Source organism: Corvus cornix, chromosome 1A (genome assembly GCF_000738735.6).
Source record: "Corvus cornix cornix isolate S_Up_H32 chromosome 1A, ASM73873v5, whole genome shotgun sequence".
In the NCBI taxonomy this organism is placed as follows: Eukaryota; Metazoa; Chordata; class Aves; order Passeriformes; family Corvidae; genus Corvus; species Corvus cornix.
The window spans coordinates 6,933,716-6,954,216 of NC_047057.1; the positions used below are offsets into that span (position 1 = coordinate 6,933,716).

The 20,501-nt window shown below is 44.1% G+C and overlaps 1 protein-coding gene across 1 annotated transcript in view; it reads left to right on the forward strand.

Moving 5' to 3' along the window:
- Nucleotides 1-20,501, forward strand: part of ELAPOR2 (endosome-lysosome associated apoptosis and autophagy regulator family member 2) — a 95,608-nt gene that overhangs the window by 51,075 nt on the left and 24,032 nt on the right. Inside the window, exons 3-8 of the mRNA XM_010407759.4 lie at nt 11,500-11,695; nt 12,373-12,520; nt 15,079-15,165; nt 17,511-17,616; nt 18,258-18,410; nt 19,513-19,601. Coding sequence (XP_010406061.2) covers nt 11,500-11,695; nt 12,373-12,520; nt 15,079-15,165; nt 17,511-17,616; nt 18,258-18,410; nt 19,513-19,601 — 779 coding nt within the window. The remainder of the gene's footprint in view (nt 1-11,499; nt 11,696-12,372; nt 12,521-15,078; nt 15,166-17,510; nt 17,617-18,257; nt 18,411-19,512; nt 19,602-20,501) is intronic.

The window sequence follows — 20,501 nt, forward strand, 5'->3', positions numbered from 1 at the left end:
TGATGGCTCCTTGAGATGCCTTCCTTCTCTCTTAGGCCTGGTGCTATTTTATCCCAAGATCTATCAAGAAATGCCAGAACTATGCCATATCCTCTGAGGTGAGTCTTTCTGGGCATTCTGAAATTTATTCAGATTCTCTTACGTCTCAGAGGACTTACCCTGTGCCAGGACATATCACACCGGCATTTTGGCATTTGGTAGAATCCTGGAGTCTCCTTGGGTCTTTCTTTGGTCCTTCAACCTGCAGAATCAGGGGCTACAGTAAAATCAGTCTGGGTAGGATGAGTTCTAGCTTGAGAGGTCGGTTATCTTCAGAAGTTTTGTTCAGCATCTGTTAGTCGTGAGATACACTGCGGCCAACCATGTCTCTGGTCTTAAGAGAGAGTTGCACTTGTATAGCAGTTGCAGTTGTAAAGCAGCATGAGCTCTTAGGGCTTTTTTGTCTCCTTGAGATTGTAGAGCCCTCAGTGGACACAATGGATATGGGGGAATCTGTATGAGAAAGTGAGGTTTTTTGGAACACATCTGCTGTCACTGCTGACTTTGCAAAGTTTGCAGCTGTTTTCATCTACTCAGAAATGCTGCTGCTTGAGAATATCTGCCACTGATCTTTCCTGCTCCCTGAAAACAGAAGTGACGTGCAGGCTGTCATTAATTTTGAATCCTGAGAATACTGTGACAACCTCTCCTTCTTCCAAATGCTCAGCAGTCATTCTCTTTAAATTGTGCCTGAACTAGGAATTTGAAAGATGGTATAACAATATGTTAAATGTCTCCTGCTCTGTAAGTACGTCTAGGCTGTGGCCTCCAGTGGAATGGAAAGACACTTGAGATTGCTAAAAATGTGTTAGCTCAGGTGCTTCCCATGTCTGGAGCAATTGAACTGTTGCACCAGAGCTCAGTTGGTATCTTGAGATGTGCTCGTTTTCAGGATGCTGTGTTTTACTGCTTTTCATTTGAATGAACCCATTTAAAATTAGGTTGGATATCTCTGTGCTTTGCTGCATTTTGAAGCACACAGCGACCTGCAAATCACAACTGACTGTGTCCTGCTGAGCACAGCCCCAACATTCCCTAGAACTGCTGTAGGCTCCGAAACCTGCCAGGATTCTACCCTGTTTTTGAGTCTTCAGAAACTTAATCAGCAAAGTTCACCTGCAGAGAGGAGAGTGTCCTTTGAGAAATAGTCGTGGGGTTCATAGTAGAAAGGGCTGTCATGTTTTGACTACTTTACGACCTGGTTATTAGAAGGGTTTTTTCACCTTCTTCTTGCCACAAGCACGAGCAGCACAATGATCCACCTTCCCTCCTGTTACCCTCCTGCCCTCCACACCTCTCCCATGTAGGTGGTAGGTGGGAAGGAGGAAGGAGGCTCGCAGGAGAGGTTTTTGTGGTGCTGTAGGAGGTCCTGCTGTGCAGTGACCCAGATATGTGAGGGAAGCTGCAGTAGCAGCTCTTCAGTTGCAAGGCACTGGGACCATGTGTCCTGTTCTGTATTTCACTCCTCTCTATTTTTTCTGTTCTCCTTGCCATATGGGGCTGTAGTCATCACCACTTTCAGACCCTGCAGCCTGTGTTTTCCCATTCAGCATGGTGTGGTACTTCAGTGGTCACCCTGTGGGGCTGGGCTACCTCTGGACAGGCCATGGCATGGCCAAACCAGACTGCTTGGACACCTCTCAGGTTTCTGTTTGTTCAGAGCTGAGTCACATTTTTAATGCTGTCACATTACGGTTGCAAGGGTTCCTGTGAAGAGATGCATTCAAAGTCCAGAAAGATCTTGGCTAGGAAAAAGGCAATATTTATTACTCCTAGACCTACGCTGTCTCTCCTCTGCTTCCCGTTTAAGATGTCCCCTCCAGGCGTTTTCCCAATACTGTTTTGGAGGTAGGGTACATACATGGAGGTGGAGGTGGCAGACAGAGAGCTTCCCTCAGCAGAATCCAGACCTCTGAATCACTCCTGACAGTTGGGAATGTGCTTTACTAATTTGATCTCCTTCATTTTTAATTACCACAGATCTCCCTCTGATCCCTTCATGAGTCTGATAGCAGGAAAGGAATTTAGCTGATAAGGATCACTGCCATCAGGGCAGTTGCTTGGGGTTTTAAATAGAAAATATTGATGGCAGTCCAAGGGAGCAGTTTGCTTTAGGGCTAAGCCCTTGCCTGCACCCCTTTATGGCTGTTATCTCTGGGAGCTCTTTGTTTTGGTGTGGGGCTGTAGGCAGTGTCTAATGGGGACTTTTTGGGATTTGACAGTGGGAGCAGCACTTGGCATCGTCCTCATGCTGACACTGCACTGCAGTCTGTTTCTGTGGCCACCATCAGGCTCTTCTGCCAGCCTGACCATATGCTGCATGTTTTACACTCAAGAGTCTGAATTCGGAGCCTTCCTTCCTTCCTTCCTTCCTTCCTTCCTTCCTTCCTTCCTTCCTTCCTTCCGAATTCCTTCCTTCCGAATTCCGAATTCCTTCCTTCCGAATTCCGAATTCCTTCCTTCCGAATTCGTTCCTTCCTTCCGAATTCCTTCCTTCCTTCCTTCCTTCCTTCCTTCCTTCCTTCCTTCCTTCCTTCCTTCCTTCCTTCCTTCCTTCCTTCCTTCCGAATTCCTTCCTTCCGAATTCCTTCCTTCCTTCCGAATTCCTTCCTTCCTTCCTTCCTTCCGAATTCCTTCCTTCCTTCCGAATTCCTTCCTTCCGAATTCCTTCCTTCCTCCCTCCCTCCCTCCCTCCTTCCCTCCTTCCTTCCTCTCTTCCTTCCTTCCTTCCTCTCTTCCTTCCTTCCCTCTCTCAGCAAGTATAACCCAAATAGTGTGCTCATGGTGTGCTCTCCAGGTGCACTGATATTCTCATCTCAGAAGATTTTTTTTCCCAAAAAGGAAAATAGGGGTCACATTTTGACCTCATATTATTTTAAAATATTAACTCTCTTATTCCTTATTTCTAATATTAACAGAATATTAGTTATTTTTTACTGTCCTAGGAAAGAATAGGTGGCACCTTATCTCATAAATATATGCATATTTTAGTAGTGCTATGTGCATAATAAACTATAGTGAGAGTAATAGAGCATTTTTAAAGGAGTTGCATTTGCTGTGTTCAAGAGAGAAAAGTGCTGGTAAGGGTCATTGTTATAGTCAGCATCCAAATGCCAGTTATAATTATCATCAGGAAGGTTTCTTAAGAAAGGAGACAAAAAAATATTGATAATATAGAGGAACTTGATCAAATTATTGGAACAGGCTGCCCAGGGAGGTGGTGGAATCACCATCCCTGCGAGTGTTCAAAAACCGTGGAGATGTGGCACTTGGGGACATGGTTTAGTGGTGGAGTTGGCAGTGTTGGGTTAATGGCTGTACTCGATGCTTTTAGAGGTCTTTTCCAATGATTCTGTGATTCTGTGGCCCTGCTTAGCAATGTGCACCTTTACCTGGTGCCGCTAAGGTGGGAACAACTTCTTTGAAATCAGAAATGTGGTTTAGTTCTGAAGTGAGTTTTGTGAGCCTGTACCAAATGACAAATGTGAAAAGCTCCACCAACTTCAGAAAATAGACTGTCCTCAATTATGATGTGCTTTACTGGAGTCTGAGAGCAAAATTTGACCTGATTTATTGCTACTGAGCTGTGGTTGTTGAGTGTATTCTAACTTGTGTAATCTGCTCCCAGGATACCACAGGAGGAGATACGGATCTTCGTGCTAATTGCAGACTCAATTAGGGCAAATGACCTTTTTAAGGTTGTATGTTTTATAACACTTTAAGGCAATTTACATGTTCAGCAGGAGTTTTAGCATTTTTCTTTCATAACAGGAAATTTAAATAGAAGGTTTTGAGTTTGATGTTCTCTCAGTCTTTGGTAAAGTTGGATATCCCAAGCAGGTAAGAACTGGGCCTGCTCCTAACTCCCCTGAAGTCAGTGGGCATCTGCAGGTTTTGTGTGCACACACACAGTAATGCAGGGCTGCCATGGAGCAAAGCTGTTCAGCCAGCAGGGGTGTGCACAGCACAGTTTGAGAGCTGCTACTAAAAGGCTGTGATTTAGCAAAACACCCCAGCAGATGTTTATTCCTGTTCCTCTTAGAGCATCCCTGCTAATTCGTGTTCCTAACTCCAGTCAGGTAGGTGAGTCTTACTGATAGTATTAGGTTTCTCACCTGGACTGTGGCTTGAGGCTACACTTTCCCATGGCATTTCCATGTGGATTGATGCCCTGAGAGATACCCCAGTTTTACAAGTATTTTTTCCAGAATTTTTACTCTGTGCATGAGCAAGACACTGTTTTTGCAGAACAAGTCACGTTTTTGGATTTTTGAAGCACAGATTCAAAACAAAATAGGTAAATAATTAAAAAGCTGAGGAGTTTGCACTGAACCCTTAGAATTTAATTCCTGGAGAAGAGTTACTGGGAACTGCATGTTGATGTGAGACTATGGAGGGAAAGGCTGGCCTTAGTGTCTTCTGATGAATTCTTCACCTTGTTCATGTATACAATGTAATTAAATAAGTTGAAAAAAAATTCCTCTGTGTCATTAATTTCTCTCTCGGTAGGGAAGCAGCTGGCAAGACCTTGGGATTTATTATGGCTTGGTAGAGAGATGAGAGGCAAGGACTGTGTGTGTGTGCAGAGAACATCAAATGGCACTAGGACCACTTTGGGTGATGAGCAATCAGAATATGCCTGATGGAGTCAGTGGGGGCTAGAGAGCTGCTCAGTCACCTCCAGGTCTGTTTCCTGCCATCTCCACTGGGATGGCTGTTGAAACCCTGGTGGCAAATGTGCTTCCTGACCTCTTGGTGATCGCTGCCTTCCTGCACCCTACACTGCACTGCCGTGAATTGATTATTTCCATTCCAAACTCACCCCTTTCAGTATCCAAATGATGCAATAAAATGATAATTAAAGTGTCCCATGTGCCAGGCCAGCTGGGGAAAAGAGGTGAACTGAAAAAAGCTTTGTTCTATTTCATTATTTTTTGGATAAAAGGAAAAACTACTTAATCCTAAGAAAAGGGAAGGTCTCTTCCACAGAAGGTACTCTTCACCAAGTTATGTCAGGCTTCAGTATGGTTCAAGCCTAAACAGTCTAGACAGCCTTTTTTTTTTTTTAAATTAAGATTCAGTCTGGTTCCTGGTAACACATTGGGAAATGATGACTGAAGAAAACGAACATCAATTATTCACAGTCTATTGGAGAAGCCTTGTATAAATTATTCACAGAAGACATTCTGAAGCTGGTGAGATTATAGGAGACATTAATAATGAAGCAATGATTTCCTCTCATCCTTTGTCTTCCTCTTTTTTTCTTCCTCGTTCTGTATTTTGGTTGATCCTTGGTTCCATGTTGTGTGGACCCTGATGCCCCAGGCTGTCACTGAAAAGCCTCCCTGGGCTTGTCCTTGGCCACATCTGCCCCTCCAGGCATGGAGGCTTGTGGCATGTGTCTGCTGAAAACAGCAGCTGTTCAGAGACACAGCAGCCTGATGCTGCCAACCTCATGTTTCCTTTCTGAGCTACAATTTTCACCTCTGCCCATGGGAGGCTGAGACAATTCAGCCCTGACTCTGCCCGCAGGAGATGGCAGCATCTCACCTGAATCCCAGGTGGTGGGACTTTGGATGAACAACACAGGAATGGAGAGGGGAGAGCTGGAAAGCCAGTGCTTCAGATTATTTTTGCTTTGTATTTTCATTGGTTTGTGTAGATTTGCTCAATTGCTATCCCCTTCTAATGTTGTTACAACCTGGTAAAATCCAGTCCTGTGTCTTTATTTTAAAATTCTAATTATTGAGAGCCAGGGGGACACAGAAGTATACACATGAATGTGCATATGTTCAGTAGCAACAGAATAAACAAAAGACCTGAGATAGTTGTAGGTATTGTTAAGTAAGAAATGTCTGGAGGAAAAAGTCTGCTGAGAAGAGAAGAGTGGTGGAGGTAGAAGTAGTGGGTCCAAGTGGTGCGGGTTGGGAAGCTGGATGGGGGAGGAGGTGAGACTGAGTGGGCAGAGCTTCCTAAAGGAGGAAATCATTTGAATACATTATAGTTTGGTGTTGGAGGATGCAGGGTACTGAGACAGCTTTGGTTAATCATCTGGTGAAATACCAGATATTCTGATCCCTCTCACTGTGTGGCAGTATCTGGAAGATATTTGACATGAGAAAGCACTGCAGAGGAAAGACCTCAGGAGAAGCTGAGTAGTCAAGTACGTGTGAGGATCTACTCAGTTTGTCAGTCTTTGTTCATGGTAGTCCTGTCCTGATCCCCAGCATCAGAGAGTTAAGCAATGCAAGAACGTTATGGTCAGTTACTAGAAGTGAAATGTGCCAAATAATATTGATCCTAGTCCACCAAAATCACCAAGAGGGCCACAGCTGTACTAAAAGACAGAATGTGACCCTGGAGACTTGCAGTCAAAGGGCAAATGAGACAAGCTTGTTTATGGTCTGTTTTGCCCTCTGGGGAGCTGTTTCCATGTCTGCAAAGTGGTCGTAAAGTACAATCAGATCTGCCAAGTGATGTATTGCAAGCACTCCTTGGAAGTAGTTACACTGTGGGCAGGGCTCCTGCTTCAGGATGCCCCAGTCCTCATGGTGTGTCCTGGGAGGGAGGTAAGGTGCCACTGATCTTGACTTACAGAGTTTAAGAGTAGGGATTTTAATTAGATTTTCTAGTCTGACCTCTCAGACCATTAAAATACACCTGGCTAGGCTGATGGTGGGGCTGATAATGGGTATTTGGCATGAGCTTTTCTTCATATGGTGTCCAGTTACGGTGTGAAACACCTGAGAGACAGAGGGTCCATCACATGCCATGACAGATTGTTCCAGCAACCAGTCATTCTTCCTATTAAAAATCTGTGCGTTATTTCCAATTTGAGTTTGTTTGGGTTCAGCTTCCAGAAGGTGGCTCTTCTTACGCATTTCTCTGCTTGATTAAAGAGTGCAGCAGATCTTGTGTTTTCTCCCCCGGGAGATGCTTATATATTAATCAAGTTGACTCTCAATCTTCTTGTGATAAACTAAATAGATTAAGCACTTCAGATCTCTCACTGCAAGACATTACCCCTAATTTTAAAACCATTTGAAGCCCTTTTGTTTCATACTGACCTCATAAAAATGCCAAATCACAGCTATATGCAGTATTACAACAATCTTCTTCCCTGTAATATGCATTTCATCCTACATATCTCTACCTCCACCTCTAAATTTATCCAGATCTCACTAGTGCCTTTTTTGGACGCCTTGACAGTGGAAGTTCTTGATGAATGGTGGGTCTGCTCCCACGCTCAGGCTTGCTGCTCTCTGGGATACGTTTCAGCCCTCTGCAGGCAGGGCTGGCACTCCTTGCCCTCAGCAGCATGTCTTTACCTCTGACTCTGCCTAAAGCACACTGTGAGTGTGCTCAGGTTTGGTAACAGTCTCTCCCCTGCCAATCTTAATGCCATTCCTTTTCTATTTGCCTGCAGATCATTGATAAAAATGTGGGCAGCCATCAGACTCAGTCCTGGGCAGGCAAAACTGCCCCCTTCCTCCCTGCTCAAGGATGGTTTCCTGTCGACAGCCCCATCTGAGATCTGTTACTCAGGCAGTTCTTAATCCCGTTAAGATGTGCCCCGCTGGTGTTGTGCAGCACTACCTTTCTTGATCAGAGTGACACACAAAACTAAGCTAACTGTATTAGAAACCCTAAGTCTATTACATCCACTCTGTCACCTTTATCAAGTGACTTGTAATCCTTTTAAAGAATGAATTGAGGTCTATTTGACAGGACTTACACACTGGTGACTATTAGTACTATATCTCATGTCAATTTTTTATGAAGTGCATACGGTGTCAGCTTTATTGCATGTGTGTATGAATGTGTGGGGCTGCCTGTGGCAGTGTCTGGTTAAACAGTACTTTACAGCATCTTTTTGTCAGAAAGACTGGGCACCTGTACAAACCACAGCATCTTTTTTTTTTTACTTCTGTAGTTTAAGAAAGCAACAGCTGCGAATCACCAATAATTGCATCAGCTCCAAAGGCAGCAGTGTATCCAGCACCACAGTGTGTCATGCTGTTCCTAACTGCCTCTGGATGTTCTTCCAATTTTAAAAATGTCCATGGTGGGGGCAAGTCATGAAATCTTTTAATGCACTTCACAGTTTTCTTCACAGAAAGAAAGATCACATGCGGTCTTCGCAATGTGCGTAAGTTGGTGTGTAGCACCCAAACTGATATTTGAAAGGTGTAATAATAAAGTGGGGAGTCAGAGAGGGAGAGGAAATAGTGATGTCCAGTTATTCAGTAGAGATGGTTCCTCTGCAAATTAAGTATCAAATGCCTAAACAAATGGACTCTGGGGGCAGGGGTGTTCACAAAGTCTCCCTCTCATTGGAAGACTAATTTTTCCTCTGGATTCTGAAGCAAGAGGGAGGGTTTAATGGAGGATGAATCAGAGCACATGCCTCAAATACAGGATTTTGTGTAACACCTTAACTTCCTATGTTGTGATGCAGCCCTTCTTGTTGGCAGCATCTTGTGTGTGTCACCCTCACAAACACAGCGATGCTGCAATAATGTTGGCTGTTTCTGTGGCTGCTGCTAAGTGCTGCATCTGTGCTCACCTATATCTTAGTGGTATGGAGCAGCCACGAGGAAGGAGAAGCTCCTGGGATGCCCTGGATCATCTGTCTGTGCCCTGCTCTTCCACAAGTGACTCTGACCTCCCTGTCTCCAGCTGGAACAAGCTCCTGAACTGATGCAACTTAGATTAAAGAGGGTTTGCCCTGGCTTTTGGTCTCCCCCTTGGTGGAAGACCAAGTTGTGGGACACTAGGAGAGGAGACCATCTTCATGCTCACCACACACTGTATTTGCTGCCCACACCCCTCCAGCTGGAACGAGACCAAATGTTGCATCTGTTCCAATGCTGAAAGTGGTTGATGTTGCCATTAGCCACAGTCAGCTGCAAATTGAACCTGGCAAGCAGCTGGAATGCTCAGAGCCAGTTTGCTTGCAGGGGGATGTGTTTTGATGAGGAGTGCTGCTGCCTTTGAAATACAATTCTTAGAAGAAGGAAAGAAGACAATTCCCCATCCAAATAAGATAAAGGCTCATCTGTTTCCTGGAAGGTGAGAGATGGATGATGTGTCCTATGTGGCAGCTGGCCTGATCTCTTTTACCCTTTTATTTCTCTCAAATTATCAGTCTGCGAGGGGTTAAAATATATTAGTTTGGTTAAAGTAATAATCTCTGCTCAACCTCACTCGATGGAAGAGGAGGCTCTGCTGCCCTCAGCATCTTCATTATGGCAGGGAATTGCTCATGGTTCTTGACTCCTTAGTTGAAATTCATTACTCTGGAATGGTTAAGCAGCACTCTCAATTTCTTGCTATTTAGCTTTCTTTAAAAAAAAAAGTTGAAACTGTTAGAGAATTCAAAGAGGTTGTGAGAGAACTCACTTTTCTACTTCCCTTTCTGATAGCTTCTCTCTGCACCCTTCAAAAGGATAAAATAAAGCAAGATTGATTAATAATGCTAAAGCAATGAGTCAAGACATCTTTATGTATTTAAGGTGAAAAGCTGTACAGAGTGTGGTCGCAGTTCAGACACACATGGACGTGTTCACTGCTTTTGTCCAAGTCTCTGAAGAAAGCTCTTTCACACCCCAGGGGCAGGTACATCCTATGGCTTGAGCTGAGGTCACAGAGTCAGTCAGGTGGGATGTGAGCTGTACCTCGTGTGCCACTGCCTACAGTGAACCACTGAGGGTGGATTTTTTGTCCATCTGTCAGTCTTTCACTGAAATCCATTGTGGGAGGATTTCCTTGTTTATTCCCAGCCCAACACCCATCTCTGTGTGGATCCTGCCTACTTTCCTTCTTGGTCCATCACCAGTGAGCAACAAGGTTAGAAATCTGTTGGGTTGAAGGCCTCTGGTTCAAATTCAGACTATGCTGATATGACCAAGAAGGAAAAATGACCCTTTGGCAGATCATTCCATCAAATGGACCTTTCATCTTGTTTCCAGTGGACATCAAGGACAATTATACAAACAAATCCTGCTAGTACTGGCACAGAAATGGAAGCCTGAACTGTTAGTTGGATTCAGATGGAGATTGGTGTTACACAGCCATGAGTTTATCGAAGTACTTACAGTCATACAAGTTTTTCTGCAGTTTGGATAAACATTGGCACATCTGTGGAACCACATTTTCTGGGACTTGAGCCGGCATCATTGTTTTGGGCCAGTTTCACCACTTGGCTGCCAGTATGGTCTCATCCTGCAGTTTCTCAGGCTAATGAGTTTATGTCTGTCAAAGAGAGTGTATGAAATATCTGTCACTCTGCAACGTGGCATGTGTGAAACAGAAGAAAATCCCATCATTTCTTGGGATGTGAGTTGTGTGCGTTGCCCTGATCCTGCTTTGGCTTGACTGGCATAGTTCAGTTAAAAAATCTGCAAACATTGTAGGAAGTACTGTGTGCTGCAGAAAGTGTTCATTTGTTTTCCATTCAGGATGTTCAGTCTCAAAGAGGACATGATGCAGCCTGGGACTGAGGGAAAGTGGGATGGCCTGCCATTGGAATGAGTGTCCTGGCAGGAGATATGATTCCTGACACAGGCATGGGGCTCTGTGGGCATACAGGACTTCAGCTGCTGTCCAGGTTTCTGTTTTATAATGGGAATAATCTTCCCTTAGCAGGCAGGGATGTGATAAGGGGGACAAGGAGCATACAGCTGTTTGGAGGAAATAATTTTGGAGACATCAGTAAAAAAACCCACTTTGTGAATATACCTCCTAATTATACTTCCCTTAATTACACTGATTTTGAATACTGTCTTTGCTGTGCTGACAACCAGTGGTTATTTTCTCAGCATGTTAATGTCAACCTAATCAAAGATCCTCATCTTCTAGTCACAGATCTGTGGGTGACCTTTTCCACGACCACATGGTCTATCAGGCAAGATGTTTGAGGCTTTGTAGGTAGTTCATGTGAGGAGAAACACAGAAGAGACTTTTGGATTAGGTCTACTACTCTCAGCCAAGGTTTGTAGTGTTACATTACTGTCAGCCTGCTACTGTACACTCAGGTGAGTGAGAAAAGTCTGTTCTGGCTCTCAAGTACTGGTGGTTTTAATTGAGTTCAAGGTGTAACAGTTGGGTGAGCAAGGGTGAGGAGAACTCTTATAAATCCTCATTTTCACAAATTGCTTTTGGACACAATCTGTCAATAGAGATTTTGTTTCTAAAAGTCTTTTGCTGATGGAGACGAGCTGCGAATCAGGAGCTGTCATTGGGATTTGGTTTCAGTGCTGCCACATTAGTGAAAAAGCAGGTGAACATCTCAATTTTGCAGCTGATGTTGGTAGTTCAGCTGTTGTGTTCCTGGGACTGGGACATTCTGTTTAGTTCCCTTTAGTGGCAGTTCAGTCTTAATTAAAGTGGCAAAAAAATGAATGGAAGTTAATAGGGGTTGATGAATCCATTCCTATGTTGTAAATGATTGTCTCCCAGCTTTCTCCTGTGCCTCTGGTGAGTACCTGGAGATGAAGAACCAGGTGTGCAGCAAATGTTCAGAGGGGACCTACTCGCTGGGCAGCGGGATCAAGTTTGACGAGTGGGATGAGCTGCCAGCAGGATTCTCCAACGTGGCAACTTTCATGGACACGGCCGTTGGCTCATCTGAGAGTAAAGCCGACAGTTGCAACAAGTAAGAAGTTCTGTTTGCACCTGGGTTAGGCAGCTGCAGGTAAACCTGAGACAGCTCAGCAGCACAGAGCTGCCTAATGACTCATCTGAGCTCTGCAGAGGGTAACCAGACCTGCTAAGGGCAAACAAGAGTGGCTGGGAGGTAAAATCTGTAGTCCCATCTGTTTGCTGTCAACATGGTCTTCTTGGGCTCATCAGCAGCCAGTGAGTTTAAGACCAGCCTGGAGCTGCTCTTATTTGTAGCTGGAAAGCTCCAGGGTCATGGTACAGTAAATGTGGCTAAAAGGTCATTTTACAGCCTATTTAGATCTGTGGTGCTTGCAGAAGGCTGTTTCTGAGTGTAATTGAAGGTATATTGAACCTGTGGATAATAAACCTTTCTTGTATAGGTTGAGTACTAAATTTTTTGTACCCTGTCCTTTCCCATGCACAGTTTTAATGAAAAGTATTATATTTTATATTATTCATCTACCATATAAAAATAGATATAAAATTGTTTTATCTACTGTATCTGAAAAATAAATGGAAATCCTGTAATAAATTTAAAAATTCACTGCAGTTAGCTGTTGTGGGATTCTGGGGTCTTTATTATGTAGCATATTTTTGTATAGTAGTGCACAAAAAGTCTCCTCAGTATCTGTGATCTCAGTTGAGGCTTGTTTTGTTTATGTTCATCAGCTCTTCATGGACGCCTCGAGGGAATTACATAGAGTCAAACAGGGATGACTGTACAGTTTCTCTCATCTACGCCGTGCACCTGAAGAAATCCGGCTCTGTCTTCTTTGAATACCAGTATATTGACAACAACATCTTCTTTGAATTTTTTGTAAGGCTTTTTATATGGTGAATCCAATCTTATATAGTAAGAATTCAACCCAGATAAAGATCATTATCAGCAGCTTTCCCCCCCTTTAAGTTCCCTGTATGCCCATAGCTTGTTATTGCTGAACAAGATAAAAAAAATGTGCTTCTCTTTCTGTCACTTATACTGTCTTGTGGCATTTATTTCATCTTCAAAACTCAGTCTGAACTGATCCTGTCTGCCATGCAGTGGGATTTTTCCATTAGGGGTCATGACTGCCCCAGTTAGTCCAGCCTTTTGCAAGACAGGTATTGGTGGTAGATGATTTCATTTGGGGGTGTTTGACTGGAGTTGTCTTTGAAGGACTTGACATTTAAAAAGACTTCTTCCAAGGCAGTAGTATGTGGAAACCTTTAGGTCAATTTGTGTCCTAGTAATTTAGTAAGTAAGATGAAAAGAAAGGCAGGAGAAGTTCAGGTGATTTTCAGTAGGAATTAGGTGTCTGCACTGCGAAATGGAGGGGCTGGGGATCATTAGCTCTGACATGGGAACAGCCTGGCTGGGCTTGCACCGTGGTATACTCAAATTGCTGAAAGAGTCTGGTCAGCAGTGACCAGAATGGGAAAGGCAAGCCTGCTCTGCCCATCTGGAGGCACTGGTTGGTGTCCAGTGAGCTGGAGGGTTCCCAGCACCAGGATTTGCTGTGGGGTGTAGATGCCCGACGTTACTGAGATGCTTTGGAAGGTTCTACTGACACCTGTATCACTGTCCTTGTCATGTTGTACCTGCCATTTGGGATGGAAAAAAATGTAATAGGGGGTGACTCAGAAAGGCAGATGACTGGAAATTTTCAGTCTCTTCTGTAACTGCCCCTGTACCTGTCTGACAAGCTCTGTTTTCCATCAGAAAAACACAGCTCATGGCAACTCACAGGAGTGAGAAGTCTTAGCTGGTGTTGGTTAATATTTCTTGAAGTTTGGAAAAAAGTGCAAAGTATCCTTATCTTCAGTAGAGCTGGGAAAGGAAGCCAAAAATTACCTCTTGGAGGCACCTTCATGCTGCTACATCAGTGTGATAGATTGCTATTGCACTTTGATAACAGACTATGCAGGCAATGTTATTTAGCCATTTCTGTTTTGCATTAGGCTATCCTGCCTTCTTCACGGGAAGAAAGCAGCAAATATGCTTTCTGCTGTCAGGTGAATGTGCCAGGATTATGAATCCCAGCTCCAGTTGCTTGACAGACTGGCAGGTCTGTTCCTGCAATGGAGCGAATATATTGTTTCTCTGAGCACTGGCTTTGAAAATGGCTTCTTGATTATTGCTTTTATCCATATCCCACTCATTCACCTTCTCTGAATTTATCATTCCATGTTCAAGAAGCAGTGAGTGGTTCGGTCCTTTATCCAAATGCCCATAAATTCCTAGTCAGCCTCGGTATTTCAGGGAAGCCATATTTCATGCTCCTGTAAAAGTCAATTTTTTCCTCCAGCATGCCTTTGTGCTTAAATATATTTAACAATGACACTTTAGCTCTGGACAGTGGCATTTCAGTGGCAGTTTACTGGGAAATGGTGAGGTGTTTGATCTGCCCTTCCTTGGCTCTATTTACATATTGAAGCCATTTATACCTGATGAGAGGACACTATATATTCTTACCTTGTTTTTGCAGATGGGAACCAAGACACAAAGATGCTGTAGCTCAATTGCACAAGATAATTAGGGATCTACCTTCTAAACAGGTGCTTCTTCTCACCTCTTTTCCTCAATGCTGTTGATCTAAGTTGGAATTGAGTGTACAGATGCTTTGGAGGATGTGGGGTTGCACAACTTATTTCAGACTTGACATGGAGCAGCTTTAAGGAGGATCCTTGACTCCAGGTCAAGTCTGAAAGTGTTGAAGTGGCCTTTCTCCCTGGTGCAAAAAAACCTGAGTATGTGATCTCATGCCTCAGAGGGACTTGGTACTTTTTCATCTGAGAAGACAATTATAAGAAGAAAGAAGTGCACCAAACCCTGCTGTAATGAAATGCTTCTGAGCTGCACTGGACCTGGGCAAGGGACAACCAACCTCACACTTCTGCCAGGACAGACTCTCCATGGCCTGCTGCCTCTCCCTTGATGGCATTACTCTCATCCCTAGGTCAGGTGGCAGCAGGCCAAAGACAAAGCACATATTGTCTGTAGAGAAAATACTTTGTCTTCCAGCTTCGGCCCATCCACTCCTGCTTCCCCTATGACTGAGAAGCCTCTGGCTTTTAGCGAATTAAGTCTTGATGGGCTCAGGAGGAGGAAGCAGCAAGACAAGATTTGCAGCATCCTTGTCCGACCATACAGTGTGAGGCCAAGTCTGAGATCTCATCCTGCTCTTTTTTTGCCATCTCTGTCAGAGGGGGCCATTGGAGGAACTCTTAACCTGTAGCAGATTTTGAAAGTTGGGGGTTTATTTTGCCACAAATAAGGCAGCTGTCTAAATATATATAGACAAGAGGAACAGAGCTGAATCTTGTAATTCCCAGAAGTCATTATGCTAACAGAGATGCACTTGATTGTAGTCACTGATCTTGTGTTTTTATTAACAGATACAAAATGACCAGTGCAAAGAAATGGAGTCCACAGCAGACAAATGGGTGAAGCTCACAGACAATGGGGAATGGGGCTCTCATTCTGTAAGTGTATGAAAAATTCCTTCATGAAGACTTTTTCCATTTATAAATGTCTGTGATTTCCTCTGTCGAGACACGAAACATGGGCCAGCTTCTGTGAATGCATTTGAAGAAGCAGAGCTTCCCTACTACTGAGGGGAAAAGTCATGGAGATCCCTAAGGGGCTGATTCCAAAGGAAATGATATAGATGCAAGACTTTGTATTGATTTCCCTGGGCTTTGAATCAAGTGTTTTGTGAGGTTAAATAGATTTATGCAAATCTGCATGCCACAGTCACTTTGCATGATTGTAATTGAAATCTTTTACAACAGTTGTTTGCTCCTGAGAGCACAGGATTATTCCTTGTGTCTTGGCAGAGCAGTAGCAGTGGGGTGTGTACATGGAGACAAGCAGGACAGGCATTTTATTCTTAAGTGTGTGCAGAAGGGCTGGACTGCACGCAGTTTCTGCTCCACGGGGGCTTGTGTGAAAAACAAGCTGGCAGCACCGTGGTGGCTCCTGCAGCATGGATATGAGCCTGTCCATGTTGGGGGTAGGAGCCCTTTGGCTGGCCCGTGACCCAGCTGGCTGAGTTTGCTCTGTGAATGGACCATGTGCAGACCAGCTAATCTGCTGAGGCCTGGCTTCCACTCCACCAGCATACCCTTTTCCCAAGAGCCATATCAGCAAAGGCCCAGCATAGGTGACATTATGCCAGAAGAACAAGGCTTTTGTGGGCATAGGCAGCAGCATACTCTCTGTTTTCCATGGTCTGCTTATGCTCCTGGAAGAGAAATTCTATTTCTGAGCCAGCTCTGGTTGGCAGTGCCTGTTAGCTCAGGTGCAAGACCAGTGCAGCTTACACTGGGAGGCTGGAAAGCTGGGTGAGGAGGGATGGGTGGCATGAGCTGAGAGGTAGATCCAAGGCCAGGGCATTGGCATGGGTGAGCTGAGGGATGTAAGCAGTCTGCATGGGAGATGGTGTCATCTGAGCTCGTCATCTGGGGTGTGAAGTTGTTATCACTGTCCATGAAAGTTGTTGGGATGGCTGGCTGAAATGTAGACACCTAAGCTAGGTGAGATGATGGTTCTGGCTGTCCTGAAGGGTTTGTTCTGCACTGCGAATCCTGTCAAGGTGTCTTCTGTGAGCACAATTTTCCAGTTGCTGCTTCTGCTCTCAGCAGGTGAGTCCTACTGCACTCGAGCTGGCATTGGGTACCTCACCTTACACAACCTGATGCCTGTTTCAATATGGTCCCGGTTCCCCTGTTAGAAGTGGTAGCTCAGCTCTCCTCTGCCCCTATGGGTGGGAGATGTTTGGGTGTGGGAGATACAATATGCTGTATTTCTACTCTGCTAAATTTTTGAACTCTTTATCCTGGGTGAACAAAAACTGTGGTCCTGCCAGGCCTGTACAACACTCACTGCTGTAAATCACATTATGCTGGACCCTTATGCTGGTAGAGTTTATCCCTCTTGTGTGAAAACATAGCACTTTCAGGCCGGTATCCGTCTGTACTGGGCCAGTAGATGTGGTACAGCTTTGCAGGCCATGCAGGGCCTTGGTGAACCTGCTGCTTTTAGTGATGAGTGACACTGTAGTTACACAAGTGAGCTGAGGACAGAATGCACCAACACTTCTGCTGGAAGAGTTGTCCTGCCTTCCTACTGCCCCTTACCACAGCCATGATACCCCCACCCCACCACCCCCTCCACAGGGGTTGTGCAGCCACTGGCTGAACAACACCATAAAAAAAAAGTGGGTCAGGGCAGTGAGAAACCAGGTTGTTTTCTTCATCTCATCTGCTGTTTGTGGTCAGAAGTGAGCAGGAGGGATGAGACTGCTGCTGGATACAGCCATGGTTTGTGCTTGGCTTACTGGTCATGATACTGCAGTGCTACATGTAGGCAGAGCTTGATTTTTAAAACCTGTAAGCAAAACTCACCTGTGAACTGGATTTTCAAACTCTGGGTCATGTTGAGTTTCTTTATGAAAGTGTTATGAAGGCTTTAAAAACAAACTGATTGACTACATCTGAACATAAAGCTAGAGATAAAAGCTCTTGAGTGCCAGGAGTAGTTGGATAAAGGCAGGAACAGCTTTTCCCAAACTCTGCGTTCAACAAGGTCAGAAACAGCTCTTGGTGTTTTTCCAACAGGGTTGTTGGGAAACATTTTTATAAAGCACACTTTGGCACTCCTCATATATGCCTGTACAACATCTGTCTAGCTGTTTCCCCATTATCTCTTGACCCACTTAACAGCATAGGAAAAGCTGCTAGGATGCAAGAAATTTGAAAAATGGAAGTAAGAAATAAAACAATGTCTTGGCAAGGGGCTGTCTGCTAACTCACACGTGTTGTTGCAGGTAACTCTGAAATCAGGTAGCAATATATTATACTGGAGAACAACAGGGATTCTCATGGGCTCTAAAGTAGTAAAACCAGTTTTAGTGAAGAACATCACAATTGAAGGTAAGTAGTATTTGTCTTTGAGGTTTTATCTCACTCTTTCATCACAATGTTTGCCAAGTGCTATTTCTACTGCTGTGACTACATCACTGAAGTGGCTTTTTTTAGCTCCTTGTCCCCTGTCTCCTCCTTTGAAGTGTAGAAACAGAACAGCAAAACTTCACAGTAAGGTAAAGACTGGAAAATTAGTTTATCTTGTAAATGTTGCCGTCTACTGGAGAAGACTGGCTTAGCAAATAGACAAAAAAAGGAATAAACAGGTTTTCTTTAATGTAGTATAGAAAGACGGTGATTATTGGTTAGCCTCTCCACAGTGATAAACAGATACATATCATAACAGTGACAGTTAAGTTAATATTTAAATGACCTTTTTAATCTAGGATTGCTCTTTTGGTCCTGTTGTAAGCGTAATAAAACTTGGAGTGTCATTTAAAGTTCTTAGATGGGTCAGACTTCCATTGAGGAGTAAAGATTAAAGACCTAAATTATGAGTCAGCAAAGCCAAAGTGTCTAAAGTGAGTGGTGAAACTGAGTCTGATTTTTATGCTGTTTTATAGAGCTGGTTTGCTCTCAGCCATAAGCCCAGGTAGGCAGCAGTTACAGATGTATCTCTTTCAGTGCTCTTCCTGGAATTTTTCTTACAGGAGTTGCGTACACATCTGAATGCTTCGCGTGCAAGCCTGGTACCTTCAGTGACAAACCAGGTGCATCTGGCTGCCAAGTGTGCCCACGAGACACTTATTCTGAGAAAGGGGCTAAAGAGTGCACCAAGTGTAAAGAAGACATTTATTATGCAGGTACATAAACCAAATGGGTTAAGCAAAACCAGGAAGGTCTGAGAATGTGCAGTCATCAGCTGTTTCAGATGTGAGTGGTTGTATCCAGCAATGATAGTCTCCAGTTGAGATGTAAAAGGGAAATGAATGACTTCCCAAAATACGCAGAGGGCACATAGATACATAATGGGCCGCAGTCAAACGTTGTTAGGGGCATCCGTGTTAATATGAAGGGCTGGAGACCTTTATGACCTGGAAGGGGATAGTTCTCCTGAAGGATAGAACAGTCGTGCTGTGCCCTCTCGTGGTAATTTGTGTTATAGGTTGGCGATGACACGAATTTGCTTCATCACTATCTTCAGCCTTCACAGGTTTTGAGGAATGTCCTTTCCAAGCGCTCTCTCCTGGCTTGCCCCTGCATCCTGTGTGGTTGGAAAATGTGGTGATCTAGTTGAAAAACCTAGTCCCAAAGTCCTCTGCATTCCCAGCTGTGGTTAGGTGGTGATCATCAGATAACATGCTCTTAATCTAGTCTTCATAGTCGAAAGGTCTTCAGATTTCTCCCTTGTAGTAGTTTTAAGAAAGTCCTTGAAGAATCAGTTCCTGACCATAGCACCTGCTATCACCACTGGTGGCAAATGCCTGGGGACCTCTGCCTGTGTTCACGGTGGGAAGGGAAATATTGCAAAGTTATCTGGCAAGAGTTAAAATTGGGCCAGTGTTGTAAGGAAGTTTCTACAGGGTTAGAGGGATGGGATATTCACAACTTTTTTGGGTGACCTGTTCCAATGCCTCGCCATCCTCAGAGTAAAAAAATTCTTCCTAGTAATTCTCCCTTGGGTATTTTGAATCAATAAAGTCAGTGTGACAGTATGAGCATAGCTGGTATTTTCCTTGCTATGGAAATTTGAATTTAATTTAATTTAATTTTTTAGAATTATGGTATTCTCCCGTTTCAGTTCAGGGGAAGGTTCATGCAGACTTCATTAAGAATTTGATTTTTTTCATTCTCCTTTTGTATTTTTCTGCTGACTCTTTTTAACCTACAGATTTTAAGCTTGTTATGTTTGTTTCCAGGGACCATGTGATAGTTTAATATCCTGTTTCTCACCTTTTCTTTTAGATGAGGGATCCAGTGTGTGTATAGAGCGACCTCCATGCACAAGCAAAGACTTTTTCCAGATCCATACCCCATGTGACAAGGAGGGAAAAGTAAGTAGAAGGCATGATTGACCTTACCGCTATCTCTGCATTTGAAAACAAGGTAGTTTTTTTTAGGAATCCCTTTCCCAATTACTTTCCCAGTTTTGCTTCCAGCATTGCATCTCTCTGAGGCTTTGGGCTTGTGCTTTGCCTGCCATCTCCACAGCCTTTATCCCTCTGTAAGAATCTGCCAGATATGGGTCTGCCTAAGAGATGTGTTGTGGTGAGATGATAAGTTCCTTGCACTTGTGATGGGTCTGATGGGGTCACTGGTGCTGCTTTCATACTTCCATGCTGGTTGGAGCACAGGGTGAAGTACTGTCCCAGGATAAACCCAGCTCTTTAGTTGTTAATAATCTTTCCTGGCATACTCTGGGCTTGTGATAACTGTCCCAGCAACGCCCAGGCATAATTCAGGTGATACCATGACACAGGAACATTGGATAGGACCATTCCTGTTTCAGATAGAAGAGTGTTTGGCTGCATAGGTATGATGTGTGTCATGTCCATTAGTTTTGGCATCAAAGAAGAGCCTGTGGTGTGGTAAAACAATGGTATGTACATAGCCTGGAGTGTTCATGTGCAGCAGCTTAGCTGCTGGTAATGTGTTTGTCCCACGGGATGCCTGAAATAACTTGGACTCTCAGGACACTGTTTCACCCAGAGACCTTAGATCCACCTAGTCTCTCACAGAGGGACCTGCTGGTGGAGCAGCCGGGCTTTGTCTCAGCAGTCAAGTGGGATTTTTGGAGGAATTTGGAGAGGAAACTTCTGTTTACTGCTATAGGAAACCCACAGAGGTGTGGACACATGGTCAGGCCTGTTTTGTCTCTTTCCCATCTCTCTTAGATCCCATCTCTCAGATGTGATTGCAAACAGTCAAATTCCCTAACACCTGTGTCTTTCTGG